The sequence below is a fragment of the Hippocampus zosterae genome, chromosome 1 (assembly GCF_025434085.1).
Source record: "Hippocampus zosterae strain Florida chromosome 1, ASM2543408v3, whole genome shotgun sequence".
Lineage (NCBI taxonomy): Eukaryota > Metazoa > Chordata > Actinopteri > Syngnathiformes > Syngnathidae > Hippocampus > Hippocampus zosterae.
In genome coordinates, this window is record NC_067451.1 from 7138395 (window position 1) to 7159413 (window position 21019).

The following is a 21019-nucleotide window of genomic DNA, read 5'->3' on the forward strand; positions in this document are numbered from 1 at the left end:
ATTACAACCTTCTTCTTATAATGTTGCGAATTTTACAGCATAAAATTACATATTTATTCTCATAACAATATGCATTTTTTGTTGGCTAAAATAACGACTTGAGTCAGGTAACGCTAACACTTTTTTCATATAAAATAAAATCTAATTTCTCGCAGTTTGACCACTTAGTTCACATAAAATGCACATTTAATTTTTATCACATTATTACGTTTTTAAATGTAAATTAATTCTTTTTGCATACAATTCCAAGTGTATTCTCCTACTGCTACAGCTATTTTAGATGTGAATAAAACCATTTCATTCTTGTAATGTTACCACTTTTTTTCCACGAAGAAGTGCTACGGTACTTTAAGCTCCTTGTTACAACTTTTCTGGCGAAAAATGGGCTTTGAGTCCGTAACTTTACAACATTCACCCCCCCTCGACCCCCCAAAAAAACGAACTTTAAACAGAATATATATCTTTTAATAAATAAAACGTATATACAAAAATAGCATGGCAACAAGACAATGAATGAAAATGAGTAGAAAGAGGAAGTGCATCAGTGTCATTCATGTCAACAATGTCCTGGTTTTAAAAAGTTGTCTTCTGGTGTCCAGCAGTAGTCGGGCACAGTGAAAGTAGCCTTATTTGCTTCTTAAGCGGGATGATTGAACTGGCCCATGAACAAAATGGCCCCCGTTGGTTTGTGCTGGATCAAGAAGAGAAAAGGCCGATCCAAAGTGAGCTCCTCCACTGCCATTCGGGAAAATAGCACAGCAGCTGAAAGGACACACAAATGCATTATTCTCTACTTGTTACCATTTTTTATGAGAAATTCCAACATGATTCCACTTTTTTTTCCGCATCAAATCAGGACTTTATGCTCCTAATGTGGCCAGGTTTTTCCCATGTGAAATTCCAACATAATTCTCGTAACGTTGTCACTTACTATTCCCACAGTATTACAACTCACGTAAAAGTGTAGCATTTTTAATGAATTCACATAAAATGAACTACTCAAATGACAGTGGTCCAGTTATATGTGGCTGCCCCGCAATGATGTAGTGTAAAAAACACAGCTTGTATTTTTGGGGGGCTAAAGCGGTGATTGAAGTTGGAACCAATCACTTTATAAAATAATTTTTTTTTCAGTGTGTGAGCGTCTGACTCAGGTTTGAATGTTTCCAAATAAATGTCTCTCCCATCTGCAGTTGAGGAAATCATTATTACCCGTTGCCGCTGCTCCCTTTGTTCCTTGCTCGTTGACCTCAAGCTTGACTGTCTGGAGAACCTTGGACACGCAAAGCCTCTCGTCGGCTAAAAGGGAAGAATCAGCCGTGTGTGTATTAAATACACTGTAGTTCCACAAATAGATAGTTCTGCTCAAATAAATGCCAGCCCCTTTAAAATAATGGCTCTTGAACTTGTACAAGCAAAGAAGTGTATCTAGCAAAGGTGTTAATATGTGGAATAATCTCGAAACGGACCTAAAAATGAGTAAATCGCTTGCTGATTTCAAAAACAAATTCAAAAAAATAGTACAAACAACCTACATCAATCAGAGTTAAAATGATAAATTCTAAACATTAAATATAATGATAAATCAGAACTAAGTTGATAAATAGAGAAAGGTATTGAAATATCCATTATGAATACAAGAGAAAATAGACACAAGAGTGCCAGGGTGAGGATGTATATAATACCGATACAAACCAAAAGTTGTGAAAATATCACGGTTAAGGGTAAAGTATGAGCCTTAATGGAGACTTCTTCTTACTTTTTCTTTTCTGATTGATATAAAAATGATTTAGTAGATATAAACACATAACGGGGTAGGACTAGATACGTTTTTTTACTTCATCCTACTCCCTTGAACATAATAACTGTGTTGAATGAAGACTGATTTCTTTCTTTTTACTTTTTTATCTACCTTATTTTCTGTCAAATTATTACTGTATATGTTTTAATAAATAATATATGTTTCAATAAACAAACAAACAAACAAACAATACATCTGGCAATGAAAGTGAATGTTCATTGCGATGTGCATTTCAAATACAAGCATTCTTTCCATCATAGGACAAAAATGGCAAGAAAAAAAAAACGGTGAGCAATTACATCGATAAATATCTCAAATAAAAATGTCAAAGTCGGTTTTCTTCAGTTTTGTTGTTTGACTCACTTGTAATGCGGCTGAAATCTGCAGTGGCCAGATTGAACATGTTCCCCAGGCCCATGCTGATGAGTGCAGCCTTCAAGTTGACCTCCGAGTTCAGAGTAAACCTGCAAACAGCAACAAACGCTACTTTATGCTCTTCTAGGCTAAGAGGCCAAAAAAAATTTTGATCAGTTTTCCTAAATTAAATAAAAAAATTTTATACATAAAATTCTGACTTTATTTTGGTCTTTTAAAGCATTTCTAGAATCATTTTATTAAAAAATGTTGTTCTTGTGCCGTATGTTGATTTAGAAATTTTAGTACACTACGTTTATTTTTTTACTTTCCTTCTAAATGTCTGACATCATCCTGTTTCCGTGTTGCATTTTTGGTTTGTAAATACCTTCAAATGGTGTCCCTTTAATTATGTGAAGCACATTGCGTTACCTTGTGGATGAATTATTTCTTCATAAAATTCCAACTTTACCCTCACAGCTTTTCAACTTTTTCCACATGGACTTTCAGCATTAGTCTCCTAAAATTATGATTTATTTTTTTCACGCAAAGCTACAACTTTGTTCTTGTGCTGTTGGGCCTTTCTTCGAAAAATGTCGATGTTACACCATTGACATTATGACTATTTCACATAATTTTATTCTTACAGCAGTCTTTTTTTTTCCCGCCTGACACAAAAACGGAAATTATCTGTGAAGTGACAACCTGATTCGTGCAGTCGGAAATATACTATATGCGGCACGATTCCTTACCTGGGCATGGTCAACTTTCTCCGAACGCTCCTGAGCTCGGCTCTCCACTGGCGGATCCGCTGGCTGCTCAGGTCGTCACTGAGGGCGCTGAGCGGCACGTCGGTTTCAAAAGGCGACACCAGCAGCATGCTCAGCGAGTCGCCCTCATACGGGACCTCGACGACGTCATAGTCCACGCCGCTGGGAGTCACAAACTCCCCTGTGAACGCAGTAGTCGGAGATTGTAGATCAAGAAATCCGAGTATTCGAGTATTTTTTTTTGCCCCTCCTCTTTTGACGTTACCGTAGTTGAAGCGGTTGGTGAGTGTCATCATGTCAATGGGTACGGAGCTGCCGTTGGCGCTGTGGAACATTCTCTCGTGCGTGAGCTTGGGGTCGAACGGAACCTTCCAGAGTCCCTGGAAGTGGAGGGCGTTGAGGAGCACCAGGCGAGTCTCTTCGCTCAGCGATCCCCGGGCCAAGAACTCAGGAATGGCGCCTGCGAAAATCAGCGGCAACGGTTAAAACAGATGCCATTCCAGATACCATTCGGGATGAATTGAAAATAAAACCACTGAAGAGAAAGAACGAGAAAGGTACGGACAATAGTCTGATTTTCTTCTCATAGCATGGTAAAAAAAAAAAAAAGTGACGTAATTGTGACTTTAGTTTGTAATATTCCAGCTTTTATTGACTGCTACATCACTACAATTGTGAATTTTCAGTACCTGCAGTGTGGTCCGAAACCCAGGCGTTGATGACGTCCACCGCCTGGTCGGGCTTGGTGAAGTCCACTTGGTGCGGGTGGCTCCTGAAGGCCTTGGACAGGGCCTGGCGGTATCCCTTCTCCAGGCTCATCTTCCTCTCCACCATGACTCCGCTGGCCAACTCCAAACCATCCTCGGCGTGGAGGTCGCGCTGCAGGAAGCGCTGCTCTCGAGACATTCCGCGCTCTGCCGGACAACACATTGCGGATTGTGTCACATGTTAGGACTGTCATTATATGTACCTGACATGAAGAATATTTTTTATAATATGGGTAAATATAGTGGAAAGTGACCACTTCTTTCACGTCACATTACGGATCTTGTTTGTGTACATACAACCCCCTGCGTCGGATTAGGTCGACCGCTACTCATTAGTTAAACAGGAGCGATAACCCTTGGAGAGCTGTTGCACCAAGTGGACTGACATGAATCATGGCTCCAACGCGAGAGACGTCAATTGAAAAAAAGACGAGGCTTATCAAGTAACTCTTAATGACAACCACATTGTTTTCAATCTTAATTTCTTTTCGTGTTACTTGAAGCCAGAAAGTTGCCATTTGAAATGACTTCTAATTTTGTGTCACGTGGAAATTTGAAGAAAGATAAATGGATGACTGCTCTGGGAGTACTACCTTGCAAGGAAAATCCCATTGCGGCAGTCATGGCCTTGCGAGTGTTCCCCGCCGCGCCGAGCTGTGCCATCGCCAGGACGGAAGAAACGCCATACGGGGAGAAAAGCACATTCCTGTGCGCCGAGGCTCCGGCCAAATGGCCGAAGACCTTTAAGCCCAAGTCGGTCTGTTTGTCCTGCAGAGAGCCCATCACGGCCCCGCCGCTCATGGCCGCCAAGAGAACAACGATCACGTACTTGCAAAACATCCTGGTGAGGAAAACATAGGGGGGGGGGTGGTTATTGTTGAAATGAACAGCTGAACTTTATTCTTAGAACATCATCTTTATTTAGACATAAAAGTTTTTTTTTTCGAATAAAATAAGAAATGGATTAAAAAATAGAAGAGAGAATCCCGCCTGTTTTCTCCAAACAATTTCCTGGAATATGATTGGATTAATCATTTAAAATGATGATGTCATTCCAGTAAAGTTTCCATGGTGAGACTTGTTAGTGTTCACACTTGTCTGCCATCTGAGGCAGCAGACAAGTGTGCTTTTTGGCCGGTGACCTTTCACTGAGGCCGTGTTTGTGACTCACTGCTAGCGTTGTGTAAATATTATAGTCCAAATTGCAAAAGATTAATCTGTCGACCCGAATGTGGCTATATTCATTGCAATAAAATGATAAATTTGCTTTTGTGATTTTTTCCCCTCATACTATTGTTTCCCCCAGTAATAACAAGACTTGTTACAATACGATTTTTTCCCACGTCTTTTTTTTTCTTGCATTAATATGGCTGCGCAACTCTTGTTTTTTCGCCACAATACAACTTCTCTCCTAACGTCACGATTTTTTTCACTACACGGTTACAATCATAACAATATGACATTCTGTCGCTATTTTTTTTCTTGTGGCATCCCATCATTTTCTCACAACTGTTAACCTTTCCTCACAACGGTGGCGTTTTTTTTGTAAGACAACTTTTTTTGAAACTACTTCTTTTCCTTCTCAAACCGAAAAAGACAAACGTGTCTTATGGAACAAGCATTGCGTAAAAAAAGACACGCGTTATTAAATGGAGCTTGCAAACGATTCGGAATAAGTTCTTACCTCGTCGTTGGCGTCTGTCTACTATGCTGTCTGGTTTTCTGTGACTACTGCTTAAGTGTAAATGACTTGGGGAGTTCCTTTGCTTTTATAGGGTTTGCGCCCACTCACACACGCATGCAGTAAATTGCGGTCAAGTCTGACGGTTTGTGCACACAGAGGTTATTTGTGATGATGATGTCATTTGGCACTGTCTGGAAAGGCTTCCTTTTCGTACATTGACACATCCAACCCCCCCCCCCCCCCCCTTCCCCTCTCACTCGTTCCTCTGTTTGTCAAGTGGAAAAAATTCACTTCATGTTTTCTCTTTGCCACTAACAAGCACGTACACACACACACACACACACACACACAAAGGCTCACACATCCCTGTGGTATGTGGTAAAGTCACTGTCCCCAGAGATGGGAAAGTGCACCCCTTGCGGTGATCAATGCCATAGCAATGAACAACAATAAATTTTTTTTTAAGTATGTCCAAAAATAGTTGTATCCTCACGAGGATCCTAACTGTGGGGAGAGGCAAACATTATTCATTCATTCCAGATAAGTCAATTTTGATAACGGCCAAATTCATTGTTTCTGTTCAGTGAAGTCTTTAAAAAAAAACAAAAAAAAGTGTGACGAGAACCCAGTGGCTACATCAGTACTGAAAAGTCACCGTATGAGGCCTCAGTCAAAACAAACAGGAAGGGGGAGGAATATATGCCGACTCATGATCCTGCGTGAATACATCACTGTGGCGCATATGATTGACATAGCAAGCCTGAGGAACGGCCTGCTCGCTTAATGCTGACATGTCATGGAAAATCACATTGACACGTACTCACGAGTAGCATCGACGGTCGCATCCATCCAATCATCCGTCAATCGCCAACTATTTGTGATCATCAATTGTTCCTTTAGAGACCAATATATATATATATTTTTAATGCTCAGAATGCAACCTTCTCAAAAGTCAATATTCTTACATTTCTTTCGTCCTTGATGAAAGCGGACGGATTGTAATTGTGTGGAATCAAAATAAAACACTGACAAACATCTGCTTTTACTTGATCAACATTTTTGTCTATTTTCTGACAGGTTACCTGCCGCACGAGTAACCAAATTATGAGAAGTGCATTTCCGGTACTGTAAATTTCGAGAAAAAAAACGTCTACGCGACTGGGCAGTATTATACTCGAGAAGGAGCAGCACAATGAATTCAATTGCAGCATGAAATCGTAATGGGCAAATTGTTTATTGCTTTACATTACAAGCGTGGCAATGTAACAAATAAATTACAACAACAAACACGAAAGGGCATTTATTCATCCACTTTGCTGGCTAGTTCGGACTTGAATGTCAATGGCCGGCTTTTCGAAGCAACATACTAACTCTCGAGTCGGCATGTATTTTTTTTTCACATTTTTTCCACATTTACTATTTTTTCTGCATTTCCCATAGGTACAATTCCTAATTCATTTTCGTCATTTGTTTTTTTTTGTGCATGCTGAGGCACAATTATTTATAAACCCCTGGCTCACCACACAATCTTTCTTTTTGTTTTTATCTTTAATACGGTACTTCCTGTGAGCTCTTGCTGCAGGGTGACACATTAAAAGAGGATATTTTTAAGGGAATACCAGCATTCTTTATCATGATACTCACCAAGCATCTGGTACAAACGGGAAGTAACATGATTTTTCCATTCCGCGTGGGGGGTCAGACATTTGTCAACCATAAAAAATTCCCAATGGGCTAATTTCTTATCTAACTGGGAGACTTATAGGCACCAACACCATAAATGGAAAGGGAAAGTTTTAGACACACTTGGACAATAGTGTCTGAATATAAAAAGATCCATCAGTACATCTGTTTGGTATTAGCCTCATAACCCTGTGATTTTTTTCCCTCCCCGAGCCGTAAAATCCATAAAACCTTACACATGGCAAAAACATCCAAAAGCACATTTGAGGATTTTGCTATACTCACGAAAACGTCCAAAAACCAAGAAGTGTATGTAAAAATATTTTGAAAAGGTGTAGTATGATGAGAATTTGTGGGGGGACTTGTATGTATGTATGTATTAACCTTAGTTTTCTGTTTCGTATGATGGCGTCTATCGCCATGTCAACCGTCCAGTACATACAAGCTGTGACAGGCGGATTGTATAATAGGAGCGTGAGTGCGTTATTTTCAAGCTGGCCGCCGCCTTGCTGACTCAGCAACGCTTCATCCTTTCCATTCCTTCTTACCACTCGATGACTATTGCCATATGCTCACTTCAATGACTTTCTTCAGACCGACATGGAAATAGTGAAAAAATGAAATACTATAATGTCTTCATCACAGTTAGATATCACATATGACTAGGATTAAAAAAAGGTTTTAAAAAAACACTCCAATAATGAAAGTAAAAGGATTGCATAAAAGGAAGGATGGAATGGAGTGATGGAAAGAAGGAATTTAGTTGGGTTAGAAGAAGGAAGGATGGAATGTAGGCATGAAGGAAGGAAGGAAGGAAGGAAGGAAGGAAGGAGGCAAGGAAGGAAGGAGGGAAGGATGGAAGGAGGAAGTCTGAATGCAAGAAAGCAAACAAGGAAGCATGAAAGGAAGGGAAGGAGAGGGGAGAGATAAAGGATGCAAGTTAGGAAGTATTGTAATAAAGAAGGCTGTATAAAACAAAAGAAATAAGTATGGAGGAAGGAAGAATAGATGAAGAATGAAAGTTAGGAAAGAAGGAAGGAAGAAAGGATGTATGAAGGAACCAAATTTGTATCAAAGGAAGCATGGGTTCTGGGAAGAAGAACACAAGGATGGGCGGAAGGAAGTAAAGAAGAGTTATTCAAGAGAGGGAGAAGGGACAACGGAATGATGTCAAACCTGGATTTTAAACCCAAACACTTGCCTCGTACACCCTAATTTGAAACCTTGATACATCTTTAAAATGCTACACCTGGTTTACTGACCAGTCCAAACCCAGTCTAATGACATCACGCTCAACCTGATTTGAATCCAAGTTTTAAAACTGGCGAGCGACATTAAAATATGTTTCACTGTGTCATTTTTAATTGAAAAAAACGCGTCAATATGTGTAAAACAACGTTTAGCCCACCTTGTTTTAGAAAATGCCGATTAAATGACGTTTCAAATCGATTAGTGCGGTAAACGGAGGTGTTTGAACGCACCAGGCGCGTTTAAATGACGTCACGGGTTCGCGCCGCCATGTGTAAACTGAACTGGACGTTAACGTGCATGTTTACGCTTATTTACATTTAAATTTTAATTACGCTCATATGTTAGAGAACCGTTTGTATTTAAGCACGTCTTTTCTTTTTGGGGGATTGTTAAAATAAATACTAGGATCACTAGTGAGTCGTTTACTTTGCGCCTTTTGCAGGAGGACGTGTAAATTAACCAATGGATGATGACGAGAGCGTTCAGACCGATGACAACAAACTCCTAAATAATCATAATATTCACAATAATAACACAGCAGACGATAACAAAGAAGACGGAGATGCCACCGAGAAGCAGGCTTTGTCCAAAAGGCAAAGAAAGAAGCTTCTAAAGCAGCAGAAATGGGAGGAGGAGAGGGACATGAGAAAGTAAGATGACAATTTCGAAAGAAAGAAATGAATTCATGAATAAATAAATCCACTCTTGTACCCGGATTAAACCACGCACACAAAGTGGAAAAAATACTGAATTTTACAATAAATAATGATTATTTATTTTTTGCAAGAGATCGACCTGATTAGTTTGACATGTGTTGTGATACAGGCAGAAGCGCAAGGACAGGAAGCAGCAGCGGCGGCAGCAGAGACAAAATAACCAACAAGATGATGAAGGAGAACACCGCAGTGCCAGGAAGCGCCCGCGGCGAGAAGCGACGCCCACCTCGCTCAGGCTGGTGGTGGACTGCAGTTTTGATGACCTCATGTTAACCAAGGTAAAACCTACCCATTCCAACATCTGCTTCTCAATTCTCAATGCTTCCCCTCTCCTCAGGATGTGCACAAGCTTCACAAGCAGATCCAGAGGTGCTATGCTGAAAACAGACGAGCCTCACATCCAGTCCAGGTGGGCCGCCTCTCATTTTGGGACATATTATTCATAATTCTGTCGTCGTAAGATGACAGGCAGTGAAGAAAAAAAAGCACATTTGGAGTGATTGTTTTTCCACTTCACATCAGTACAGCTGCAAATAACCAAAACCACATCGTAATAAACGCATCAGTGGGAAGGATATATTTTGCAGGCAGAGAAATTTTAATTCATGAGTCCCTTTTTTCCAGTTTTATCTGACAAGCCTTGGAGGACAACTCAAACAAAGTATGGATGAAAAAGACAAAGGATGGATCAACTGGAAGGTAAGTACACATTTATTAATAATCAATATTGTGACAACAAAATGGAAAAGAAAATTCCTAATTTTACAAGAAAAATAGATGTTTTATGAGAAAGAGTCAAAACATAACAAGGAAATATTTTCCACAAATGAAATTGTAATATTACAAAAAGAAAAATATTATGTGGTTGTTTGTCCAGGATATTAGCATTAAATTGGAACACTATAGTGAAGTATTGTCCAAGGAAGATGTGGTCTACCTTACGTCAGACTCCCCCAATGTGCTGACGGAACTGGACCCTAAAAAGGCGTACGTGATCGGCGGGCTGGTGGACCACAACCACCACAAGGTGTGTACCGCAAACGGCGAAAGAAAATAGCCGCGGTGTTACTCAAGGTACGCCTTCCTGCCCACTTTCATTTCTCTGCGGGTGCCGACTTTTCAGGGGATCACTTTGGAGCGGGCCCAGGATCTGGGAATCTGTCATGCCCAGCTTCCCCTCGACAGCTTCGTCCAGATGAACAGTCGCAAAGTTCTCGCGGTCAATCACGGTACTGAGACACACCTCACATTCTCACTTGATTCTCGTCAGGAATAAACATTCTTTGCCCCCGCCCGACCCCCCACCCCCATACTGGACTGTGGTCTTTTGTTTGGGGTCCGGTGTTTATTGCCCGTCAGTGTTTGAGATCATCCTGGCGTACATGGAGAAAGGCAGCTGGCAGGATGCGTTCTTCTCCGTGCTGCCTCAGAGGAAAGGAGCCAAGGCCGTGGCCACAGGCCCGGGAGACGGCAACCAAGATGGCGACGGCCAAGAGGACCAACCGGAGGAGCACTTGGACCTTGAAGCTCCCCAACCAAGCGAGAAGTGAGCCCCCCAAAAACTTGTCCCATTGGATTATTTATTGAGCGCTTTAGCCTACTTCTGGGCTCGTTCCTCAATTAGATTGTCAACGCAACTTTGCTTTTTATTTCCGCTTTGATGAATTTTGCTTTCCGATTGTGCCAAATTGATTTCAGATCCAATGGGATGATGACATCACGGATGTGTGTGTTTATTGAAATGCAACACAAATATATTTGAGACGCATTGAATGACATCTTCATTTTACAGGAATTAAGTTGCAATATTGAGGGAGGGAATGGGGTTTAATTCTCATTTCACCATTAATAAGATGTAATTTTCTGAAACGGAATTATGATTTCATTCTTGTAAAATGACTTTTTTTTCCCTCATAATGAGCCTTCATTCTTTTTTAAAAATGCTCAGGATGTTACAATTTTGATCATTTTTTGTTCTCTTTTCTCATGAAATTGCAATATTATAACTTTAGTCGTGTAAAAAAAAGTTTTTTTGTAATACAGCGCATGGTAAATCTGTATTGTAATTTTTTATTGCACATAATGCTGCTTCAGTTTTGTCAACAAAAAGGCTCATGAAATTGTAACTTAATTCTTGAATTTTTGCTCTTGATTACAAATTGATTCTCTTCAAGTGAAAGTTAACTTGTCATTTACCTGGTCAATTTCTTCTGGTCAATTTATTGGCAATTTTTTTGTGCCGATTCCTAATCTTCCCTCGGTTTTTAATAACAGTATAATAATTTTATATGTAATATTGTGATATATTTAGTAATATTTATGAATTAAGGATTCAGCAACAGGTGGAATTTTTTTTCTGAAATGTCATAGCTATAATTTACAAGGCATGGTAAATTCCATGTCGGGCGAGCTTTTTAGGTCAGATTTATCAACCAAAAAATGAAAACATCTCGTGATGTGCGAGAAAAAATAGTCAAGACATTTATTACAATTTAGTAAATATATATATTATATATAAAATTAGAGGTCCTATATAGAGGGACCATCTCTCTCTCTCTCTCTCTATATATATATATAGCATTTTTTTTATTACATGATTTAGCGACTTTCTACTGAGAGAGTTGGAGTTGATGAGCTCTTCAGGCAAGACTGGCTACAAGCAGTGTCCAGGTGCTTTTCACGTGGTGCCTGGATAACCGTGCGCACTTGTGTTAAATCAAGGCGAGGCCATTAAAGGCCCATGGCGCAGCGAGCGTCCGGGGCCGTAGATCAGCGGCAACAAGAGGAACATTGGGATCTATTGCACAAAATGTGCTGAAACGGGTTTCTATTTTCGTCACAGCTTTTTTTTTTTTTGTGCTCGAACCACCTCGTAAATAACGGCACCAAGCGAATTGCCCCGCTTGGCAACAATCAATATTCATTTGTGCTTTGTTGTGCGACTTGGTTTTTATTCATATACTACACAGCGAATACATGAATCGACAAAAATCATCAAGCCCTCGAGCCGCTTTGTCGATTGCTCTGAAGGACCTTGTCCGCTTTCGATGGCAAAATGCGTTGGAGGATATTTAGTCGTGTCTTGGAGTACACTTGGAAAGCTGACTGAAGGTCACAAGAGCACACAGTATGGTACGTTGGTCTCTTCGGTGGGCGTTTGTGTGTGCGTGTTTGCAATGTTGGCTGCTTAACAACAACAACACAAACAAACAAAAGGTTCTCATCTTGTTTGCCTAAACTATTCACACTATTCAAGAAGCCTGTTCTCGAGAGAATTTACAGCTACATTTGACACCGTTTTGTATTTTGCATATTATTGGAATATTGTATCATTCAAGTACAGGAGAGTGGTGGTGAAATATTTAATTTGGGCCGATAGAAATCACTTTGAAATGGTTCCCACATTCTCGTTTAGTTACCTATGAACATTGTTTATTTTATTATTAAATGGCCTAATGGAGGAGAATCTCTCTCTCTTCATATATATATATATATATATATATATATTATATATAATTTTTGGTTTCTTAAATGCAAATCTTGGAAGGTCACCTTGGAAAAATTTAAATGTCTTTTTGTTTTTGCTCATCACTTGACATCTTTTTTTTCCTCTCACGTGACCACTTTTTCCACATTACAACTTCCACACGCTACTATTTTTCCCCTTCTCATTTTCCAGCCTTAATTTTTAAATTGTGATTTTTTTTTCCCTTGTGACAGCACCTTGGCACCATCCTGCCTTTTCTCCACATGCCACTTTCCCCTGTAATATTCTGACCTTGTAACATCACACCTGTTCCCTCATATTACCGCTTTCTCGCAACTTGACTTGTTCAGATCCGACACATTTTTGCAGCATTCCGACTTTTGCATACAATTACACCGTTTTCGCCACGTTACTTCTCGTGATGACACACAACTTTTCCTCATATCACCCTTTCAAGAACGCTCTTTTTTTCTTGTACTATACCAACCTTAATCTCATAATATTTAACATTTCCTCCATTGTCGTCCCCCCCCCTCCCCACACACACCCTCCCCGAAAAGGGTTAAATTCTCACGAGAACAGGGCAGGGTACGCTCATCATGCGGCCAAAGTTCACAGTGTTTTCACGACTCGAGCCTTCAAGTCAACTCACCTCTTCAAAGGCTTGGCACAGTTGTAACATTCTGTACAAACAGTTAATAGGAGCCGTGCGTTTTCTACTCAGAAGCAAATAAAGCTGCATTGTGGAATGTCGCCGCTGGATGAACACACCTTGCATCATCCATCCATCCACTAAGGACTTTTCCAGGAGTATAAATGTATCGTTTCAGTGTAAAAAGGAAGCACTTGAAATCAGTGGGAAATGTCAGTGATGATGAATGGAAGCTTCTATTTCTGATGATAATTGCTGATAGAAGGTATTATCCCTCCGGGGGTGTATGGCACTTTTTTCAGGATGCTGTGGGTGGGGAATAGGAGGCGGGCGTCTAGAACTGCGACGTTTCGGTAAAGGAGATGGCGTCCGTCTTGTCGACGGCGAAGCCCCCGTTGACGTAGGATTTCTTGTCACACTCCTCGCCGTCTGATGTGGCCTCCAGAGCGAAAGGGTTGGCCACGTCCACGTCCGAGATCAGGTCCATCCTCTCCAGTTCGCTCTTGGACAGCTTCTGGACGATGCCGGCGCCATAAGCGTCGCCCAGCACGTTGATCATGGTGCGGAAACGGTCTCTGTAGTAGAAGCACTTATGAACTGGAATATTAAGACTTCACTCATAACAATTCACATTTGTTTCCTTAAGGATGAGCAGTTCGGAAAATGGTGGCCTCCTTCTGTGGAGTTTACATGTTCTCCCCGGGCCTGCGTGGTTTTTCTCCGGGTACTCCGGTTTCCTCCCACATTCCAAAACTATCCACGGAAGGTTGATTGAACACTCTAAATTGTCCCTAGGTGTGAGTGAGCGCGGATGGTTGTTCTTCTCGATGTGCCCTGCGATTGGCTGGCAACCGGTTCAGGGTGTCCCCTGGCAACCCCCACAATCCGGGTAAGGATAAAGCAGATCAAAAAATGGATGGATAGAGTTCGGAGAATGGATGGATATCATTCAAACTTTTTCTACTCATCCAACTTTTATTTGTCTTTAAAAATTAACCTTTTTTTTCCATTCATCCATCCGTTTTCTGTTCCGCTTCTCCTCACGAGGGTCGCGGGGCGTGCTGGAGCTTATCTCAGCTGTCTTCAGGGAGTAGGCAGGGGACACCCTGAACCGGTTGCCAACCAATCGCAGGGCACACATAGACAAACAACCATCCGCGCTCACAATCACACCTCGGGACAATTTTGAGTGTTCCAGGAACATGTCATGGATGTTTTGGGAACGTGGGAGGGAACTAGAGTCCCTGGTGAAAACCCACGTTGACACGGGGAGAGGCGGAGAACATGCAATCTCCACATAGGACAGCTGGTCCCGGATTCGAACCCCGTACCTCTGCACTGTGAGGCCGACGTGACCCGGGTAGTCAAACCCCCCACCCAAACTTTTTTTCTCTCCAAATTATTCTAACCACTCATGGCAAGGAGGAACAGTCTAATGAAAGGGAACATGTTACTATAAAGTGGAAGAGACCGAATTGACACACACGATGAAGATGAGCAGCTCAGCTGTATGGAAAACATATGACTTACAGCAACCAATCCACAGCGACGATGAGCGTGACATCACTGGCAGGTAGTCCAACGGCTGTCAAGACGATTACCATGGTGACCAGGCCGGCATTTGGGACGCCTGCAGCTCCGATACTTGCCACTGTTGCGGTAATGCTAAAACAAAGAAGCGACAACGTGTACAACGGCGCACTATATCCAGTTGTCTTAAGTCTTAACAAGAATTACGAAAAGGCTGTAAAATCCAATGATAGTGGTTGAAATTAAACATTTCAGTTGTGTTGTATGTCAAAGCAAAGCATTCTGACCCCTCCCCATCATTCCCCTCGCTGAGCTCGCGTCAACATACCTGATGGTGACAATCTGCCCCACGTCCAGGGCGTAGTCGTTGAGCTGCGCGATGAATATGGCGGCGACGGCCTCATAGAGCGCAGTGCCGTCCATGTTAATGGTGGCCCCCACGGGGAGGACGAAGCGGGTGATGCGCTTGTCCACATGGTTGTTTTCCTCAGCGCAGCGGAAGGTGACGGGCAAAGTGGCAGAGCTGCAACACATTTATTCCCAGGAGGTAGACCGCCATTCGACTACCGTGACCCTGCTATAGCGCACAATTTTTGGATGTGCAACCAGCTAACTTGCTAACACATAATGAGAAAGGCCGCTGACGAGTTAACAATTAGCATAGATGGCCGCCGTGTTGTAATCCTTTGAGCAACAGATATTTGAACACAAATGATGCAGCAACACACCTAGACAGACATATTTTAAAATACACACAGGCACATATTCTTCATCCTCTGCAAAAAATACTACAACTTTATTTTAAAGGCGCCTGGCCCAAGAACGTTGAAGGGGAATGAAGAGAACTAGTACCTGGAGGAGATCATGAGCGCTGTCACCAGGGCCTGTGCCATCCCCAGCGTGAACGTATATGGATTCTTCCTCACAATTACGAAGAAGATAAGTGGCAGGCAGACGATGGCATGGATGGCGAGTCTATGCGAGAACGAACAAGCGAGCCATGAGTGATATCGCTTCCGTTTGCACATTCAAAGTATGCAGCAAAATAAGTGCGCGTCGCCACGGACGTTAGATAACAGTGTAGGTGCGCTTCCGTATCCTTCTTGAGACCTTACCGCAGAGAATGTATTGACCCTTACTTAGATTTACAGGTGTGAGCTTCAAGCTTTCATTACGTTATGTGCAGGTTGAGCAGTTTCAAAATGTCCTTGCCTTATCTGTGGCCACTGGACGGAAGAATTGGCCCAAATGTCAAGCATAAATCCTCCCCGGCTTACCCACTCAGCACCGTCACCATATAAAGACCCATCTTGCGGAAGATCTCCCAGTCTTCCACCTCAATGATCTTGGCGGCAATTAGGAACAGGATCCCGATTGGCATATAGCTGAAAAAATAAACAGAAAATAAAAGGTAACTTCTTTCATTCGGTCCTTTCGACAACAATCGTTAGCTTCCCACTCGCCGCTTGAAAAAGTACTTTTTTTTTCCTTCTTAGACATCAAGTTGCGGAAAATGGACTGAAAACAGGGGCAGAGCTACGTGGAGGCCAGCGGTGGAAATGGCCACCCCACATCTAGGGAAAATGTTACCTTATTGAGTGTATATTTAGAGAACAACAAGATGCAAAATGGTGTCCGCTGTTGTGACACTAGATCACTCTGATTGCCTGTTAGCTCGCAAATCAGTGCCTGAGATCGATGTAGACTATCAGATAGCACATAAAAGCACAGCAATGGCAATTAAAGTTTTATTATATAGTAAATTAAGGTCAGCAAAACGTTTTCACTTCATTTTACTTTAGACTTGAACTTGCTTGTATTATGAGTGTGCTGAGCAAGGTTTTGGATATGTGTATGGTATGACATACAATGACTTCCCAGTCACGGAGGAGTTTACAGCCAAGTAAAATTACATGTGCGAGTGTGTACACGATCGCGTGTGTTATGGCCACTACTGACAGGTGTTGTGTCACTCTGGCCACCCCACTTAGAAGTTTCTAGCTGCACCCATGACTGAAACATTGAACAGACGAATATAAAGTCTAAAATTACACCCATAAATGTCATTAATTTGGGGTTTGAGTGTGTGACATTTTGCAGCATGCTTTGAATGGCCGAGATAAGCGCCATCTGGTGGACAAATAGACATTTTGCGCCGCCGAGCGCAAATGTTTAATCTTTTTGAAGATTTTTCATTGAATGAAATTTAAGGAACACAGGCCACAAAAAAAGAAATATCATTTTTTAACAATTCTGCTAAAATACATTCCACACAGCCAAAATGGCTTAAAAAAATTAAACGACGGCGCATGACCTACCACATAATTATATGCACCAGTTTCATGGTGGCATCGTTGAGGGCATCGAAAAACTCCAAAAGGATGCGTCCCTTTTCTCCCATCTTCCCGATGACGAGTCCGAACGCGACGCAGAACACGATGAGGCCCAAAACATTGATTCCGTCCGAGTACGTCCCGCTGATTTTGTAATCTTGAGTGATGTTCTGATGACAGCAAGCACAAACGCGGAGGCCGGTGATTTACATTTCCACATTCACCCAAATGAAGTGAATGTATAAATAGGCTGCACCTCAAAGAAAAAAAAATGTTGTCGTCGGCTTGGAAAAAAAAAAGAAATTTCCCTCGCCCCCTAAACTGTGCAAAATTTTGTAGCCAGGTCTTATGAAACAAATTTAGGAAGGAAATGAACACTAGGATGCCGTATGTGACACACCTGTCTTATATAAAGCTGACACTTCTAATGAGTGTGTCACATTAAACTATAAAATATTAGCCTACCTCCACGGCAGCTATCACGGTGGTCGCGAGAAGAGGAATGTCCGTACTTGCGACTGGAACACTCGGTGGTGGCTCCAACTCCTTGCGCTTGGTTTTATACTATGGCGAGACACCCGTTAGCATTAGCTGCACTTGACGTGAGGGACACCCGTTAATGGACGTTTGTTTACCTGCTGGAAACAAGCCTGCACCAAGTTTTCCGGAAACATGTTTCTGTTCATCAGAAATGAAAAAGGTTAGAAATACAAACATAAAGCAAAAAAAAAAACAAACCAAAAAACATTTGACACACCTGAGGAGGTCCAGCAGCGTGTCAACAGTGGTGACGTTGGGTGTGGTTCCGGCTCGGTCGATATGCTGCGCAGTTTGAGAGACTCCCGGCTTGATGGTCATCACCAAAATGATGCCTGCCAAGGAACAACAGAGATGCATGCCATCAGGTACTTTTATTTCACCATGTACAGCTGTGGTGTCCAAACTATGGCACAAGGGCAATTTGTGTCCCATGATCCATTTTTTTGTGGCCCAAGGCATGTACGAAATATAATTTTTGACATTGCCCACGATGCTTTTATTTATTTATTTGTTTGTTTGTTTATTTATTTAAATAGGTGGGGTTAATGTGGGCAGTATTAGAAGTGTAGCTGTCAAAAAAGTTGAGGAAGGTGAGTCATGGGCACGACCACAATACAACTAATTTTTCTTGATATGCAATCACACAAATACATTTACAGCTAAAATGATAACAGAATTTTTCTTCATAACACTGGAGAATAAAGCGAATTCAATTTCTGCTTAGTGTCAATTTGTGAAAATATCATGAATGTCCTCAAGTATGGTCAGCTAACCACAGACGGTTCTTGTTTTGGTTGTGAATGTGGAGACGGAGTTTTGCTGCTGCTTGATGCAGGGGCGGATGAATTCAAGTGGGATGCAGGGCTCCAGGCCACCCTCAAGCCAAAATAAAATCCTTAGCTATTTTCCTTACAGAAAGCTTTGACGTAGAAGTTTTTCAAAATGACTACATTTTATAAACGGTGTACCATTGATTGATTGATTAATTGATTGGTCGATTTTACCATGTTTAATAAGTTAATGTAAAAATAAAGACATCAAATTAGCTGACGATACGGTTAAGGTCCAGCAGCAAGTTAGTGTCTTTGAGAGGTTGACGTTTGAAAAAGCAGGGTGGTAAACTTCTCGATAATGATGCAGAGAAAGGTCTGAATGGCTATTGAGGGTGATGATCACCTGCTAATGGCCATCTGGAGTCCCATCATATGCATTTCAGAAAATGCGCAAATTGAACTCACCAAGGATGACGGCAATAATCGTGGTGGAGAAATAATAGATGACAGCTCGCAGGCCGATCTTGCCCGACACCTCCGAGTCCAGGGCTGCAACACCTGTGCACGTGATGCGCATAACAGTCCACGTGTCATAATATACACTGGTTGCATTTGTGAATCACTCCTGCTTTTACCAGTAATCATGCTGGAAATGATCAAGGGCAGAATGACCAGCTTGAGCATTCGCATCAGAATCTCTCCCGGGAATCCGAAATACTGCTTGTGGAGATGGGACAGCGAGGCGTATTCTCTGACCGCAACACCCAGACCGATCCCTACAACATGAACAGAAACTGCCTGCTTAATGCAACAACAACACTGTATTGGAGGCAGAGGCTCTAATGGTATCCACATAAAGTAGAAGAGTTGTGTTCCCATTAAAAAAAGGCTCAACTCAGCTATTAGCTATTGATTGTAACGAGCACATATGGCTCGTATAGTGCCGGTTTGATTGAACGCACCCATTATGACAAAATCACACCAGGATTTTACAAATCTCGCAAGACTTTACAGGACTATCCGTAATGTGGCAAAAGTAAAGTGCAGTATCATCACAAGAAAGTCGTAGTGTTAAGGTTGTAAAGTAATTTGATGAGACAAAAAAGGTCACGTGACAAGAGTAAAGACGAACAGTAATCTCGTGAGGATGTCCAAGAATTAAGATGCAAAATGTAAACGTAAAATATAAAATACGCAGAGTGACGCAACCAGATATGTAACCATGTGAGAATAAAGTCGTAATGTTACGAAAAATAAAATTGCAGCATAATGAGAATTATGTGTTGTTGCAACAAAAGGTTGGATGTTATGAATTGCTTCATGGTCAGAAAAAATACATATATTTTTACGAGAATCCATCATATTACAAGAAAACATTTTGTAATGTAAAAATAAAGCTGTAATATTATGTGAAGTCATATTGCTACAAAGACAACTTATTACAACGACTAGTATTTTATGAAAGTAAATGTTTTTTTTCAACAAAAGATTGAATGTTATGAGAATGAAGTGAAAATGAATAAAAGCTCACCGAACAGTTGAAACATCGGGAATAGCGTATATATGACAATAAAAGTAATCATATTACATGAATAGAGTCCCTAATGACGAATGATGGTCATTCATACTTTATCTTGGGAACGTTGACTTTATTGGGGTCACATTATTGTTTGCAAATGCAGTTGGTGGCATGCAGTGAAACCTGTAAGGAACGACGCTGTAATAAAACATCAAACCCACAAGTGCTGCCTGGATGCTTATCTATTTTCTTTCATACATTTTGTATGCCACCCACCCACCCAAGAATAATCTATAGAGAAAAAGGCTCTCCCACCCTTCACCTGAAGCATCACGTATGCGCTCGGCGTGCACCGCAAAAAGAGGCTGAAGGATAAAATGGAGATGGATGCACATGCATACCGAGCAGCACCGATACCACCGTGGCGATCAGCAGCCAGTTTTTCTTCAGCAAGCCTTTGCAACTGATGCGTCGCCGCTCTTTGTAGCCCATCATGTCCATGGTGGTCCACGAAGAAGGTCTCTCCCTTCCTCGCTCGGACACAAAAGCCGAATGTCACGAGCAGATGAGGCGCTGCAGCGTCGCGTCAAACGCTGCTGATTGCCAGCGACGATGTGAGGGAGGGATGAATGTGTGTGTCTGTGTGGGGGGGAGGGGGGTCTCTCTCCATCCTTCCTGCCCCCCCCCCCCTCCACAAGGTGTCACTTGCAATTTCTCCTCTACGTTGGAATTCAGCACAGAAGGGTATTCGTGATGGAAAACTGGTGGGACACATAAGAGAAGAAAAAATGTTGACAGAAAAATAACCGGCAATGTTACGAAGAAAGTAAAACATTTGCGAGGTCAAGGTGTAATTTCGTGTAATGTGCATCCTACTATGGGGACAAAAGGTCTGGAGATGTATAATGTAGTATTACAATTACGATTGTTTTTACTATATTGACCTTTCGGGGAGGTAAACAAAAAAGCAGAGAACTAAGCAGATTGTTCCTGTTTAGTCAAGCAAAAAGAGCACGCTAACCTGAGGAAATTAGAAAAACGTGACCAAAAGTTATGGTGCAGGAGACTCCGCCCACCACCACTCGCCATGGAGATTGCGACAGAAAGAAAAAAAAACAAAGCGCCAACAAAACAGGACTCTGACATGAATGTATCGTTT

The 21019-nt window shown here is 41.6% G+C and overlaps 3 protein-coding genes across 4 annotated transcripts; 1 reads left to right on the forward strand and 2 right to left on the reverse strand.

Moving 5' to 3' along the window:
- Nucleotides 1-443: 443 nt before the first annotated feature.
- serpine1 (serpin peptidase inhibitor, clade E (nexin, plasminogen activator inhibitor type 1), member 1) lies at nt 444-5491 on the reverse strand. Its single transcript, XM_052079141.1, has 8 exons — nt 5377-5491; nt 4286-4533; nt 3615-3839; nt 3191-3385; nt 2908-3106; nt 2165-2265; nt 1213-1299; nt 444-762 (listed from the first exon to the last, which is right to left on the reverse strand). The coding sequence occupies exons 2-8, from the start codon at nt 4530-4532 to the stop codon at nt 638-640; spliced, it is 1179 nt and encodes a 392-aa protein (XP_051935101.1). The 5' UTR covers nt 4533; nt 5377-5491; the 3' UTR covers nt 444-637.
- A 3047-nt stretch (nt 5492-8538) lies between these two features.
- On the forward strand, nt 8539-11210 carry trmt10a (tRNA methyltransferase 10A). The gene is made up of 7 exons (XM_052079155.1): nt 8539-8960; nt 9136-9304; nt 9364-9435; nt 9651-9725; nt 9904-10053; nt 10150-10255; nt 10386-11210. The coding sequence occupies exons 1-7, from the start codon at nt 8773-8775 to the stop codon at nt 10574-10576; spliced, it is 951 nt and encodes a 316-aa protein (XP_051935115.1). The 5' UTR covers nt 8539-8772; the 3' UTR covers nt 10577-11210.
- Nucleotides 11211-12804: 1594 nt separating this feature from the next.
- On the reverse strand, nt 12805-20490 carry slc1a1 (solute carrier family 1 member 1). Of its 2 annotated transcripts, XM_052079843.1 has the most exons (12): nt 20262-20490; nt 18977-19117; nt 18807-18899; nt 17786-17900; nt 17664-17706; nt 17494-17592; nt 17014-17198; nt 15973-16080; nt 15548-15670; nt 15024-15218; nt 14696-14830; nt 12805-13740 (listed from the first exon to the last, which is right to left on the reverse strand). In XM_052079843.1, exons 1-12 carry the CDS (start codon nt 20359-20361, stop codon nt 13500-13502), a joined length of 1578 nt encoding a protein of 525 aa, XP_051935803.1. In that variant the 5' UTR covers nt 20362-20490; the 3' UTR covers nt 12805-13499. The 2 variants fall into 2 exon arrangements, with proteins under 2 accessions (XP_051935803.1, XP_051935793.1); XM_052079833.1 differs by lacking the exon at nt 20262-20490 and having other exon boundaries at nt 18977-19598.
- Nucleotides 20491-21019: the final 529 nt, after the last annotated feature.